The sequence below is a fragment of the Balearica regulorum genome, chromosome 12, assembly GCF_011004875.1.
Source record: "Balearica regulorum gibbericeps isolate bBalReg1 chromosome 12, bBalReg1.pri, whole genome shotgun sequence".
Classification (NCBI taxonomy): domain Eukaryota; kingdom Metazoa; phylum Chordata; class Aves; order Gruiformes; family Gruidae; genus Balearica; species Balearica regulorum.
In genome coordinates, this window is record NC_046195.1 from 3488341 (window position 1) to 3504221 (window position 15881).

Below are 15881 nucleotides of genomic sequence, written 5' to 3' on the forward strand. Positions count from 1 at the left end.
GGTTTGGTTTTCTTCTCTGGTTTCTTAAGGATTTTCGGTGTAGCACCATAACAGACCTCACACTTTCTTTGTGAAGACAATCAAGATGGCAAGACTGTACCACGTTAAACAACTATCTAGCCTTGATAAGCTCTCTTATTCTAAGAGAGCTTATTATTGATAAGCTTTTATTCTATTTTCCTTTTATCCTTTTGTGTTATAGTTAACATTTACATAGAATGGTTTTGTAAAGACTCTTAAAATTGCACTACTCAGCTAGTGTTTGGGCGCCTCTCAGCTGGGACTTCGTAATGATTATAAGTACTAATGAATAGTCAGAGAACTATTTTATTTTTTTATGATGTTAGAAAAAATGCTTTAAATAAATAATAAACATATTCATTACATGGGTAAAAAATAATTTGTTTATGACAAAATCTAGGTAGTTGCTTGGAAGAGGGTGATTTGAATCATCACTAGTAATTTTTCTCATTGCCAAGAAAGTGATTCCGCTTAGTCAAAGCGTTTGCGACTGTGAAAGAGGATTTACTCATTGTTATTTTAATAAAAAGGATTAGTTAATCTGTGTTGTCCAGCAGACCTATAATCACTTGTAAGAAAGTGCTTGACAAAGGGATTTTGGTGTTGCAGGCAGATTCGTATTGTCCTGAGATTCTTCCATTAATACTTTGCACGTCCCTGAGCCGGGGGTTTTTCTTCTCATGGGGAAAATCACAGCTAATGGAGAGGCAGCATCTCCTCTCCTCTTCCCCTTTACAACAGTTGCTTCCCTCCAGTGCAATGAGCAACGCTACTCCTCCAGAGATGAAAGAAGTGTGAAAGCGAGTATACGGCTGAAAAACACAAATTTTATGCTCTAGTTTAACCAGAATAGCTTTTCCTAGCATACTTGAAAGGAGGCATGGAAGACTGCAGGCAGAGGTGTTGACAGTAAGCACACTGGGATGTGCTTTCTTCTTTCCATTTCTTTTTTCCTCTGAGGCTTAATGATGCTGCTCCCTCACATTAGCACTTTTCTAAAGAGATGGGTGCCTTGGGACCGTGCCATCCGTCTGGTAGAAGTTTCTCCGTAGGCAATCACGCAGGTAAACATCGGGAGATAATTGTGAGAGAGATTATTCACGGCTGGCTCTGAGCTGCCTTTGCAGCCATAAGGGAGAGGCTGTGAGGATTTTGGTTTGGTAGAAGGCTGCAAGCTGGAAGACTGATGGTGTCAGTTCCCTGGCCAGAGGGTAGAAAGTTCAGTATGAAGATAGCTGGGGGGGATGTGTGTGCCATAGTTTCTTCTTACCTGCTGGTGGCACAGAGCTGAGTAACCTTGTGCTAAGTCTTGTCTTTAGCTGACGATCAGCCGTACAGCACATTTCATCTCTGAGCCTTGTGCTGCCGGGTGCTCAGAGAGTACTGCAAGGCTTTTTGAAGAGCAAGTGTCTACGTTTTAAAGTCACCGGGGTACTATTGCAATAATATCAAGCAGGAAAGTCTAAAATGCTTTGCTGGTTACTGAAGCATGCTTTTGGTAAATAGCTGTTACGATGGACTGAACTGAAGCAAAAATACCCAGGCTTGCGTGCAAAACGCTCGCTAAATTGTATACCCTTGCATGTCCAACTACTAATATTTAGAAAATTAATGTGAACTGATCGAGTCATTGCGGTTGTGCTGTAGGAACTGTGGGCTCTTCTGTTGTGGCTGGTTTTCTCGGAGCGTTTCTAACCCCATCCTGGGACCCGACTTGCCCGCCGCGAGCTGTTTTTAGAGGTAGTTTACATAGCACAGTTCACTCCTCTACCTGCTCCTGCAGGATAAGCTGCCTTGTCAGCATCTTAGCATCTCATCTGCCTTGCCTCTTCCCCAGCACCTCCACATACAAAGCTTGCTCACTTTTTGCAAGGAACCACCACCTAGGTGGTACACAGGGAGCGTAACCTCTGGGATTCAGTGTGGCAACCCCACTACCCTGACTGTGGAGAGTGGCTGGAAAAGAAACAACAGCGTGGCAGCCACTGGGGGCGTTGTGTGGTACATAGCAGTGCTGAGCTACCAGGGTGGTAAAGATAGTACCAAAAATGTGCACGTTAACTCATTTGCGCATCTAAGGTGGGCCTGACTGCAAGCGGTAACGGTAGGAGTGCTGACAGTTTTAGCATAGCCATCGGGTTTTCTTTTAGCCTAATGTTCCTTCATTTAGGAATTATTTGAAATGTATTATCTACAACTATTCAAAAACGCTTTTAAAAACCCCAACCGTTTTCTCTTTAAATTTGAAAATATTTAACTATAAAAGTGCATTTCTTGTCTTTTTTCTTAATGGTGTTTTCCCAAAGCTTTTTATCAGAAGTATTATAAAGAGGGGTTTTGGACTGAAAATGATAAATGTTGCTAAATCACCTAAATAAAGTGTCATACAGATTTTCAAAAGAGGAAAAAAACCTGAAACTGAATCTGGTTTGAGTATCTTTGGATTTATTTTTTTTTAAATCAAACTTTTTTGCATCATAACTTAATCTTGTTTAGTTAAGGTAAGCTCTTGACAATTTTCCTAAAGCAAAAATTTCAGATTCATTTTTCCAGGTTCAAAAATGAAATAATTACAGGTGGGACGAGGAAGTTAAAAGAGAACAGGGGATAGCAGTTTTGAACAAGCATCATTCTGCCAATATCTTTTTCAATTGACAGAAAGAAACCCTTTCTATCCACAGTTGTACAACACATATCTCAGTCCTGGATTGAAAATAAGTTGTTCTGAGTTATATCAATGAATTATATCATTGCATTGTACCGCTGTGTATTGGCACTGCTTTAAAAGAGTGGGTTTAGATCTGGATCTCTTGATCTGCTAGTCTCCTTGTCGAGAGCTCTAGCAAGGGCTTAGTATTTACTGTAGGTGAGCAGCAAACAGATTTCATAGGCAACAGTCAAACGTGATTTATGATCTCAAAGTACATTTGACTGGGCTGGATATTTTCCATCATGTCACGGTCTTTCACTGTAAGTGAATCACTTGCTTTATGTTTCAGGTGGTTTTTTCTTCCCTGGCATACTTTAAAATTTCCTAGTATTTCTGGGAATATATTCACATGATACCAAGTGGTTTAGGAAGTTTACTGCTCTTTTTCTGCGCCACAGCTTTCCTGTAATAAATAGTGAAATAAAACGGGATAGCAGTAAGCACTGCTCATTTGTGTATCTGATGTCCAAGTGGCTGTTTAAATTCCTGCTCCAGCTCAGCTGTGATACTGAGGAGGGGGGCCTGGGCCTTACGTGGCCTTGGCGCAATAAGAAGCGGTTAGGGATTGCTTTCCCATTACGTGAGATGCTGTACTAGTTCTGCTCTACACCAGTGAGACATGAAAGAGCCTTTTTTCTAAAGAAAACCCAAGGTTCTCAGCTTGACCCTCTGCTGCCTTCTCCTGGAAATGTGTCAGCAGCCGAAAACTCAGCTTAAGAGGTGAGCACATAAATGGGGGAAGGTCACTGGTGTCCAAAACAGCATTGCGGTGGAAGCCTCTAACTAAAACAGTCTACTTTGACCAGTGCTTGATGTGATATGAATCCTTTTCTATAAATTTTCATGTGTAACAAACTGGTAATGAGTTTAAAAGCTGCATACTGCCGTACCATGTAAGAACTCCTTTCTCTCATTGGCTGAAACTGGTTGGAATGGATGGGAATGCAATGGTTGCTTTTGTTTTGCAAGATTTGAACTGACTACAGAATTTATATGAACTTAAAAAAAAAAAAACCTTTTTAAAAAAAGTATATAATTTTTCTGCAGAAGCAGAAAGCAAGGAAAAGTAGGTGGGCTGGAGCTGGCTGTATAACATTTCTATCATTTCTTGTAAATTCACTCTTTGCACATTAGAAACATAAATGTTTGCTAAGGATGTAGGTGGCTCTCTTGGGACTTTTTTTGTGATAATTTCAAGATTTGACTTGGGCATTTTCAATATGAGGCTTAGTTTGCAATTTCACTGCAGCCTGTTACCTAAATCTGCGATGCAGTACTTTTCATGGGGAGCAAATGGTATTTATTGCCAGACATAGCACAGATATGAACCTTGAATGGGACCTTCAAAAATCAGAAGGAAAAAAGCATTGCATTTGTAGCATTCCAATTGCTGAGTTGCTAGGTTGCCATCTCGCGCTTCCCCCTGTAATGAGGTAGGCTAGAGAACTTCAAAGGAAAGCAGAGATTCTCATCAGACTTCAATTCTGCACCAGCTAGGATATTCAGAAATACATTTAAATTGAGATGTCAGAAACTTCATAGCAGGGTTGCAAAATTGGTGACATTGAGCAAACCAGTAGCTTCCCAGTGGTCTTCTGCTCTTGATGACGTTGTGGGTTTTCTCCGAGAAGGAAATGGCTGTTTCAGAGCTCTGCTGACGAGAGGAATTTGCTCTTCGGCTTCCTGAGCCCTCACCCTCCTCGCTGGCTTCCTGAACTGCTCATGTGTTATGTATTAGGCATTCTTACAGTCAGGGCATGTTGTTTGGCTCTCCTCATGTTTTAATCACCCCATGATTTGCATAGCTACAAAGTGATGGCTGCACAAAAGCCTTCTTAGCTTTTGCAGGTGGTTTGTTGGCTTGCAGACTAATAGCACACAGGGAACAGACTTGGAAAGTCTCAGTTCCAGTCTAATAAAAGGACTCCACTTGTGCTTATGACCTCCATTTTAGCTTTCCTTCTTAACAATTTGATTAAATAATAGTCTGAGAATGTGCAACACTTCCTAGGGACGAAAAACTGTAACTTAATTTTCAGTCTCTTTGTAAAGAGTACAAGTGCTCTGTTTTTCTTTGCATAGCAGTGTTTTTACATCTCATAACATGATTAATCACAAAATCAGTCCTAGAAGCTTTAGCCAGAGGACTGGAGAATGTGACAGTGATCTTTGAACTTTCAACTTCTTTCAAACATTACATGGAAGGAGCTTTGCCTTTGGAAAGGCAGAAACAGAACTTCAGAGATATGCCATGGTATCACCTCCTTTCAGCTGTCCATCTGCCTGTCTCTCATAATGTCTCAATTCAGGAACCTTCCACAAAGGGCAAGAGCAAAATCAGGAAATGGAAACCCTGTGCCGCCCTTTTTCACAAGAACACCTTCTTTGTACTGAGTGGGAGAAGAGCATCTCTTTTAATTTTGAGGTGCTGTCATTTATTGGTTTATTCCAAGTGTCTTGTGTTGTAAAGCAGCCAGGGAAAACAATGCACCTTCTCTTGAATTGCACATATTCTACCAGGTTGAGATCATGCTTTTATTTGTCTGTTTCCACTAGTTTTCACTGACTTCAGCCTTGACCTGAAGTTCCTGCAGGTGGGGGTCTCGGGATGTTTCTGACCACTTCACGACGCGGCGTTCTCCTACTGCGCAGCAGTTTAGACTCCTGATGCTTGTGTGCCAGGAAAAGGAGGAAGACACTAGCAGCCAGTTGCGCATCGCAAGAAAAAGTGTGACAAGGAATCCATAGGAATCCATACAGGAAACATGCATATAGCAAACTTCTGGAACACCTTTGTGATGGGGATGGTGAGAAATGGGACAGGAGGAAGCAAAATCCCTCACTAGTTTTAAATGGGAGCTTGATGTGGCTGTATGACACAGGCTTGAGGTGCCGGCATCCCTTCATATTTTCTCCACGTGGTGACTTTAGACAACAGCTAAATCCATAAAGTAAGGTGCCTTCTTCCTGGGAGCCAAGTGAGAAGCCCGATGTGAGCATTTGCACCTGCCTTTCATAAAGCACAGTACTGTTTTGCCATGGTGCGTTCTGAAGTCCAAGAGATAAATGTGTCAATGGTGAAATCAGATCTTGCTTCAGTCTCTTAGCTACACAAGAGAAACTGGAAGTAAAATAAGGAGAAATAGAATCTTAAAAGCAGAGGATACTTCTGTTTTATTCAAAATAATGTTCACAGTTTATTTTTGTTTCTATTCCTCTTTAGTTCATCTTGCTTCCACGTCTCATCTTTTTTATGAGAGATCCTCTCCTCCTGCAAGCACTGTGGGATAGGTCCCAGACTGCTGTGAGCGAGGCAACATGAACCAACCCTGACTTGCTCAGGTACAGAGACAATTGTTGAGAAGGTCATATAGAGCCCCTGGAACCAGACCTGCTTAGTTGGGACATTAGTTCATTTAAAAACCTCTGTGTCTTTCTCTTCCTTGTCTTACAAAACTTAGAATTGTTTCCTGTTAGTCCTGAAAAAGGCACTAAATAGAACATGCTGCTGCACCCACGCTCTCTGTTTCCCCTGTAAGATGAGCCAGGCATTTTTAGTGGTCTTTCCTGGCATGTAGGGAAGGATAAAGCTTCAGGAAATCTTCCTAGAGTCTTGCTGTACGAGGGGAATGAATTAAAGATTGAGTTCATTTCTTAGTCAGGATTATTTGATAACTACATTTTACGGTTTCCATTTTACAAGAGATCTTCACCACCTAAATAATAATTTTCAACATATCCTGTTACTCAATATGATGCAACATAGCCTTCGCTCTGTTAGTATGGTGTATCACAAAGTCCTGGGGAATTGTGCAATCCAACAGAACAAAATCAACTTTAGACCTTTAGAAATTTTTAAAAGGGGTGGTGGTGAGGTTCATTTAAGTAAAGTCAAGCAGTTTCTCCAGGTGGGACAACCATGCCACTCTTAAATTTCCGTCTGGGAGGCATTTCTCTGTGTTTGCTCCCACTTACATAAATATCTCTCCTGCCTTATACAAAATAATTAAAAATGGATTAATTCTGGGTGTTTCTGCTGCAAGCTCCTAGGGTACAGGAAACGGGCAAGCTCTACATAAGGGATTGCACCACCATAGCTGCTTTGGAACCCTATGAGCTGTTAAAACTGTCGCATCAGCCTGACTGTTGTGCACAAGGTGTCTGTTTGCTCAAAACTGCCTTGTCTTTTAACCAGCAAGAATAAAATTCTTGTTCAGCTCGCAAAGAGCCTCAGCGTTATCTGCCTCTTAAAGAGTGTTTCATGTTCTCATGAACTTCTCTTGTACAAAATGAACTGCTAATCACTTCTAGAGGAGGGTGGGAAACAGTTTTCTTGCCCTGCAAGTTTATGTAAGATTTAAAAGCCCACATTCCACGTTTTGACAACAGCAGCAACAGACAACCAAGACAGACATTCACATTGATATAAAGAAGAAATTTGCTCTGAATCAGGCAGATGCGATTGAGACATCCCACTGCCAAAGCTGGCACACTGTCCGCCACCTGCTGTCTATATAGGGAAGCAGATTTTCATTTTCATCTCTCTCTAGCTGTTTTACTTGTGGATGAATCCGCTGGAGCGGAGGGAAGGCATGCCTGGACTCCGGGCTGCAGGTAGGGTAGACAGTGGGCAACGAAAGCTCCAGCTCCTGTTCCAGACTACATCTCCCCCTGCAGAGCTCCCAGCACCCCAGAGGGTTGGTTTCTATGAGTGTGGTTTCCTCTTCCCCTCTTTGGTTAGAAATTTCACCTTAAACCTGCATCTCCAGAGGAAGCCTTCACCAGATGTGAACTTTTTCATCGAAACCCAGCTTTATCTTCCAAAACAGCTCCCCTACTTCCAGTAAAACTCTGTTTTCCTGCAAAAAAGGTTTTGTCAAAAACACGAGTCCTAACCAAATGTGCGGCTGGGGTCTTTCAACGGCAGGTGCCTCCTTTTGCTTCTGGTGCGCCTGGGGATTTCCATCCTACTGAGCAGCAGCCTCCAGGGCTATTCATCAGTCCTGACTTCTTAATAACCCTTCAGTGATTACAGCACCTACTGCAAATAGCATTAAGCGATGACACTCGGACCTCTGTGCTGTTGAACACCTATTTTCTTTTTTCCTTTGCCCCCACCCTTTATTTGTTATTTTGCTTTCCTTTTAGGAATTAATTAAGCTTGGACAAATTGAGAGCAGCACCAAATAGCATCTTGGTTTGAAACGTTGTTACTTTAAAGAAAAAAAAAAAGTTTTATCTTTATTTATTTCTTTGCTCTGAATGGAACAACAGAGATGATATCTCTAAGCCAGTCCGAGCTGCTCAATTTTCACTTAATTCTCAAGACTAAGAGCAAATGACTATTGCCTTTCATTTACAAGCAAAAATGAAGTTGCACCAAGATTTTTTTTTTTACCAAGAGCTATGGAACTTTTCAATTTCTCAATCTTGTTCAGCGACATTTTTCCACCACTTTGAAGAAGTACTGAACTCCATTTATAGTAAGGGAACAATTATTTGGGGAACTGAAAAGCTGTAGGGATCTATATGCATATTTTCAAAATTTTTTTTCTTAACCTTAACACCCTGAGCAATGCTGAGTGCCCCCTCAGCCCTCACCTCATCCCATCCTCAAATCCCCAAATTCTTGCTGAACACCACAGTGAACTTTGTATGTTATTGAACTGTGGCTGCTGAGAAAAGCTTTATTACAAAACCTAGATTAAACAGGAGATGAAACAAGTATTTGCTGTGCCATCTGCCAGCCAGAATCTACCTTGCTGCAGTATGGCATGAAAAAAAAAATCAGAAAAAAAGGTCTTTTGAGGCTAAAAGGAGCTGAAGAATAACAACAACAACAAAAAGTCTGTTTACAAAGCAGCCTAATTTGCCTTCCATGGAAGTATGCAATGAGTGTAACTGGATTGAAATTCAGTGTCTTCCACTGTGCCCGAAAGCAGCACAAGGTCAGTGTCCCCAGCCAGTGACTGTAAACTTTGAAGAAAGAGAAGCGGTGCAGCTCTGCTCTGCTGCTTTGCAGGAGTGCAAGCCTTGTGGGAGGAAAGGGATGGGTCATGAATCACCCAGTCCTGCAAGGAAAAAAATATGTTGAAATGAGATTCACAGGGAGACTCTGAGATTCACCCTGGAGATTCTGTTGTGGGAGGGGAGGCTGAGAGCTGGGATTGCTCAGCCTGCAGAAGAGATGGTTCGATGTGTATAAATACCTGATGGGAGCAAGTAGGGGAGACGGAGCCAGGACTTCTCAGTGGTACCCAGTGACAGGGCAAGTGGCAATGGGAACAAATGAAAATTTGAGAAGTCCTGTTTAAGCGTAAGAAGTGTTTTTGCTTTAAGGGTGATGAGACGCTGCAAGAGTTTGCCCAGAGAGGTTGTGGAGTCTCCATCTTCGGAGATACTCAAAACATGGTGCTGGGCAAGCTAGTGTAGCTGGCCCTTGCGCCGAGCAGGGGGTTGGCTGGATGATCTCCAGGGGCCCCTTCCGACCTCAGCTATTCTGTGACTCTATCATCAGAAAATGCAGCTCAACAGGCTGCGTTAGCAAACCAGAGGACATTGTCCTCTCTGATGTTTGTGTGAAGTGCTGTTACAGATCCACAAGATCCGTTTCAAGCCCTGTGTGACAAATGCTCGTTTAACTCTAGGTCACGTTTATTAGACGTGTCTGTGTACACGCAGGTGAAAATAGAGTGACTGACTCACCTAGGCCGTATTTAAAATGCATACTCATGGCACAGTTCAAGTTGGCGTAAATAAGAATCCTCTGTTTCTCTGAGCCCAAGCAAAACCAAACAAGTTTTGCAGAGCAGGACAGATCAAAACAAACCAGATATAACTGTGTAAATATATTAACAAAATTGTCACAGTAACTTCATCAATCAACCAATTTAAGCAGTCAAAACCCCTAGATAAGGCACTCGGTTGCAGCATGGCAATCAGAAAATTTTAATAAAACATAATTACTTAACTGCCTAATTATTTCAATCGCTGACCTAAACTGAGCTTTCTGTAAACCCATTAATCTACCTGATCTGGAAAGCCTTCTGCAGCCTTAGGACCAGTCCACCATGTTTAAGCCTCCCTCAGATACTCTTCCTCCTCGTAGGGAAGATGCTCAGCCTGATGTGCCACATGCAGGCTGTAACTGAGCGGATAACCAAAAGCTGCGAACATAAAACTCTAGTCCTTCCACTTGAGCTCATCACCATGGAAATGAACCACCCCGAATATGCTGTGCTTGGTTCCCTCCTAGGTGCTATTTTGGGCATATGGGAGATGGAAGTAGCCATTGACATGTTTGCCTCGCTATTGATATCTGTGTTGGGAGTGTTAGTTCATTTGAGCTTCATTGTAGCTGTTGTGCTCTGCTCAGAAGTGATTTGTGAAGCACCTGTGTTTCCATAGCCACAACAACAAATCAAGTTTTCTATTTGTGATTTCCTGTGGTTTCGATGACTGTTCTGAGATCGCACTCCCCTGCAGACGTGCTTCTCATTGTCCCAGTGAGCGAAGCTTCCTTCCCAGATCGGTTGAGGGAATGTAGGAAGAAATTACATGTAAGAAAAGAATATAGACCAGCCTCTTCCGTGGAGATGAAGTTGACCTCACAACAAACATGGACATCAGCTGGGCAATTGGTTCAACTTTTCCAAGATGGTTCTCCATTTATTCCCCATTTCCATGTACATCCACCAGTGATGACTTGCCCTGGATGTAAGCGGGGCCACAGCCATACATCTGCCTCTAGTCACACTTTCTGCAGTCCAGAGAGATGCAGTAGATACGGATGCAACTGGTGCAATCTGATTCAAATGAAACTCGATTCAAATGAAAGCTGAGATGCCAGCATGAAAGGTTTGGCAGCCGCATCCTTCCCTGCCCAAGCTCAGCCGTGCCTCGGGCACAAGGGCTGGCAGGAGCCCTCACCAGTCCCGGTTCCTCCCTACTGACAAACCTGCCTGGTCTCACTTCCTCCTCACAGACCTGCTTCAAAACAACAGGCCCTGTAAAACGTAACCTCTGCAGGAAAGCAAGGTAGCTCCTGGTATAAAAAAGACTTCCTTTTTTGAGTAAAAAAGTTGATACTGTATTTCTTCAGTGTATTGCCTAGTAAGTCTGGAAAATAGTTTTACTGTGTTGTTTATAATCATCTCTGCACTCTTGTACCGCAGTTAAGAGTCTCATTAGAAGTTAAATTATTTATGAAACTAATTACATCTTTTTTGGTGTATATAACAGACCATTGCGTGAAAAAGCTACAGTAACAGTTGAGAAGGTTCACCTACGAAGTCAACTTTGCATTAAACCTGATGTAGAACGTAGCCTGAAGTCCAAAGAAAGACTAAGGAAGCATCTTCATTTGTAAGAGGCTCTTTATCTTCCGCACATCCATGACTCCCACTGCTGCAGCGTCTGACCATAATTGCAGGTACTGCATAGGTGGGAATGTGGTAGCGACAAGTCCACAGCCGGGCAGGGAGGCAAATCTTGCTCTCTCGTGTTCAAGGCCTGCATCATGTTTGCTGGCTGTGAGAATCCACAAGCCCTGAGCTCGTCCTACAGCTGAGAACGAACAAGCACTTCACAATTTATGCATTTTGGTTTTTAAATCCTAAGCACCTTAGGAGCCCGTGACACATTTTGGGAAGTGATGCGGCCACTTGAATTTGATTCAAAGCTGCCCGAGGGAGCAGATTTGCTCCCACTTAACTCTGGGCACTTTGGAGCCTGCCCCAAAACTAAATGCCTCTTTTGAAAGTCTGTCTTGTTCCCCCTTCCCGGGTGGGTAAGGCAAAGCCAGTAAATGATGCCAGTAAGCACCTACCTACCTCTTGGCCAGAAACAGTTGCATTTCACAAGGTTGCAACTGGCGTGTTGAGCAGCATATTGGAGAAAAACGAAATAGAAGGAAAAGGCAGTGACAAGAATTTCAGAGGAAAAGCAGACAATGAGTACAAGAACATAGAATGAGACTAAGAAAGAAACTCAGTATTTGTGACAGAAGGGGAAAGATTGTCTTGGTTAGTGGGGTTTTGTTGTAGCAAAAAATGTTGTTCAGATCTCTGCCTATTAACATAACCCTGTTAATACGAAGCTCAGCTGGTATCGCAGGCCTACTCCCCGTTAACATGGGAATTTAACTACCTGTCTAATAGGATGATAGAGAAGACAGGTTACATCTGTTACATTTGTGTTGCAGCCCAGCAGAATATTAATCCATTATCAACTGCCCTGCATTGGCTATCAAAACCGATTTGTGTTTTCATCTCACTAATATTCTCCAAAAAATATTATCAGAGGATAGAAAACTTCTGCTGAGGCACATTTTAGTGGAGGCTTTGAGCAACTTTGCCTTAAACCATTACAGAGTGTGTGGAGGATATAAAACCAAGAATTGTAATTTTAGTGTTCTATGATTTTTTTGTATTCTATGATTCTATTATATGAATTTAAAAATATACTAGTTTTAGCCCAGGGCATGATACAAAGAAAATGAAAAAATAGCACAAGTATGAAACTTTTAGTATAGTACTATTACTGCTACATCTAATAAGGGAAAAGAGATTAAGTCACTGCTACATTTAATAGGGGAAAAGAGAGATTAAAATTTATACCTGATATGAGGAACAATTTGTGTCTTCCTGAAAGACATCACACCCTGTTCTTAAGAAGTTTGAGGAACTTTAGGGAGGAATGAATGGTGCTCTTTCTTTGCTGGTTGGGGAAGATCGGCTGCTTTTAGTGTTTCTTTACATATTTTACATTGCGATGGGTACTAAAGACACTTCGGCCTATCCAAAAGTTTACTGATGGTAAGAGCAGGGAGTTGTTGCTTAGGGTATAGCTCATCGGGGTGAATGTCCTTAGGCAGGTTGTAGAGATCAAGGATCTGTATTGAGTGATCTACTGTGGTGCAAATATGCTTTTTGGGGGGTTTTAATCATAAAGACAGTTTCCATTCATGGTACAAATGGAATAAAGGAGGTAATGGCTCACTGAGGCAAACCAAGCAAAAGCATTTCTCTCTCACTAATAGGCATAACAGAACTTTATGAATGCAAAAATAATTGCTGAACTTGTGATTTAGGGGGCAAGCTGTACTCTTTTGCAGCATTGTGCAATATCCTGCAAGTTTTCATTTTAGAAGACTTACTATTGCATAGCTAAAACTACCATCCTGCGACCGGATATATTTCTGCCCTGTTAATCAAGCTTGGCAATACAATGTTTCCAGCCAAAAAATATTAAAACCAAAGACGCTTTCCTTTAAGGAAGGTGCTGGCTTCAAAGCTAAGCAAGGGTTATAGTCACGTTAACGTGACTAAGCACAGGAGAGAAATTTAGGGAAGAAGAGGCATAAAGAACTGGCCTGGCCAGATTGTCAACTGGTGTTAATCACCCAAACTCTACTCCAGCCCGTAGAGCATACGCCCGATTTATTCTCACTGAAGACCAAGACCTTGAAAAGTAAATATCCCAAATGTACCAGTTCTAAAAGTCCCATGGCACATTGTCAAAGGAAGTCCTGAAATGCAAAAGCTGAAGCTCCTGGGGCAGCAGTTGTGTCCTACCCTGTGCTATGTAGTTAGTAGCTGTATAAACGAGGAGGCACAGAGAATCTCACATAGGTGTGGTAGGGCACAGTTAAGGTTAACATCAAAATTAACTTTTGTATTTCCTCATTACATTTTTTTCGTTCTAACTGTTCAAATCTGGTACTAGAGCGGGGGTGGGGAGGGCTTCCTGGAAGTGCGGGGAGGAAGGTGGTTCACTGAAATGCGTTCTTGCGTCTGCCCTTCTAGTTCCTACCGAGAGGGTTTGCCCTGAAGGGCGGGTGGATAGAAAGAAAGCACAGGCAACAAATATGCCATGAAGGGGCTGTTCTACTTGGCCTGATAGGAAAATGGCAGGAAGAATTCGTATGCCTTTGTGTCTTTAAGTCAGTCATAGATGATGGAAAAATGATTGCCCAGACAAGAGGCAACCATGTAACATCCTGTTTACTCAACTTTGCAACGTTAGGGTTTTGTTGGTTTGGGTGTTTTCCTTAAGATCTCTACTCCAGAAGCATTTGCAAGAGAACCTCAGATTATTATTGGGAGGGAAGTGGCTAGCATCTTTTTACCTTGTAACTGCAGAGAAAGAACTTAAAAACAAGACACCAAAAATTCTTCAACCAAAAGTCAAGTAACAAGAACGGAGCGTATCTACTTGTTCACTGGTTTTAAGCCAGTTGTGAGTGTTTGGGCTTAGTTCTGGAGTGCCGCTCCTAAAGCTGCGGACACTCACTGCAAGCAAAGTGCTCTTAGGGCTGTGAGACAGACAAACCCATGGCCCTTTCAAAAGCGGTTTCTGGACCTAGCACAGGAACTGGGAACATCTGTTGTTGTATGTGGACTGGATATATTCTTTCCAATGCATCCTTCTGCCTAGGATTAAACACTTATGCTACCAAACAGTATGTTTTTGCTTGGAGACAAATTTGGATTTTTACTAAACTAAATTTAGAACACAGAATAGGATTGAATTACTTTTAAGCTATAAATAGACCCAAGCTGTATTTTAAAAGACTTTTAAATACAGATACACTGAATATAGAAAACACATAGGAAATGTTCACTTACCCAAAATGCGTCTTTAAACTGCAGCTGTGTCATTATTATCACTCTGTGGAGGAGAAGGAATCCTTCAGCAAGTTTGTTCTTGGACGAGAGCAGCAGCAGCCACGGCACTGAGCCTTGTTGCCACACCCCAGCCAAAGCAGAAAGTGAAGCACATCCACAGATCTGTCTTTTCTGAAGTCAAGCTGGCAAAAAATAGCATTGGGTAGATTCAGGCAGCTCAGCGTAATGACCTATGGCTGTGAAAGGACAGGGGAAAAAAAGCTCTTGCTCACACACAGAGACATGCATGTGCTCAGCACCCTAACCCCAAACCTGTTTCTCTTCTGGTAAACAGTTAATACTGAAATGAGGAAGCAAGGAGATGTTAAATGATGTCAGGCTGCTCCTTGCCATGTGGGCATGTGAGCAGCTGGCAAATAAAATAAAGATTTAAAAGAAAAAAAGAAGTAGTAAAATTCAGTGATATTATTTGATCAGCTACGGGAGGAGAGCGAGCAATTAAATGCAAAGGAAACCAGCACAATACAAAGAGATAAGCTGTGGAGGAAATTAGAGTCAAACTGTCATATAGCACTGTGGTCTTACATTTCTTCTGTTTCTTTTTCTTTGTATGCGCTGCATTTCTCCAGTACCTCCTGGGGCTGGCAGAAGCCCATGTATTTGCACATGGGAAGCATAGCTCAAAGCTGCATTTTGCAACTGAAAAAGCTTTTCAAGATTCTGGTTAAATTAAGAACACTGTAAAGTGTGCAGGTGTCTGCACACTTTTAGATACCTATATGTCTATATAGAAAAAAATCCTGATTTGCATGCCCTCATGTAAATGTGTACATGAATAAGCAAGATATGTGAAATTTAGAACTAAAATCCAAACTCTTGAAAAAACTGGTGAGAGCTAAGAGTTTGTTAGCACCAGGACCTGACATGAAACCTCACGGACATCTGAACCGGCAGCGTGCCCAGCACCACAGCCAGCTGAATACCCATCGTGTATTTCAGACAGCTAGTTAAATAAGATAACTGATCTGTTACAATGCAGCTGCAGATAACAACAAGGTAATATGTCCAACGCTTCCAGGAAACCCTCTTCGAGATACCTGTTCTACAACTGAGGTTGCCTCTGTTCACCTCCTTAGGATGTTTTAAGGATTCTTAAATACGTGTTTTTAAATACTCATTGGCATTTTCAGAGGGTAAGGAAAAAAGAAAAGAAAAACACTCCTGCCGTGGTTGCCTATGCAAAAATGTGTCACTCTACACAAGACCACATCAGGACTGACTTAGCTATAACTCATTAATGCCTGGGTGTTGCTTTTTTCTTACTGTCCTGCAGCACCAGCCACAGGGGCAGATTATTTGGTGGTGAGGAAGTCTCTAGCGGGGCACAGAGATCGGCTCAGAGAGATCTGCAGCAGTTGGTGGCTACAGTTATCAGTAGTCACTCCACGAGCAATTTGTAGCTGGTATTTTAGAGAACTGGTACGTTTCATCCCTGATGGTTTGAAGAAGACAGGGAGTGTGCA

At 42.1% G+C, this 15881-nt stretch overlaps 1 protein-coding gene across 1 annotated transcript in view; it reads right to left on the bottom strand.

Moving 5' to 3' along the window:
• Window positions 1-14700, bottom strand: part of PSTPIP1 (proline-serine-threonine phosphatase interacting protein 1) — a 56327-nt gene extending 41627 nt beyond the window's left edge. Inside the window, exon 1 of the mRNA XM_075764658.1 lies at window positions 14359-14700. Within this exon, the coding sequence (XP_075620773.1) occupies window positions 14359-14391 (33 nt within the window). The 5' untranslated portion in view covers window positions 14392-14700. The remainder of the gene's footprint in view (window positions 1-14358) is intronic.
• Between the last annotated feature and the right edge of the window lie 1181 nt (window positions 14701-15881).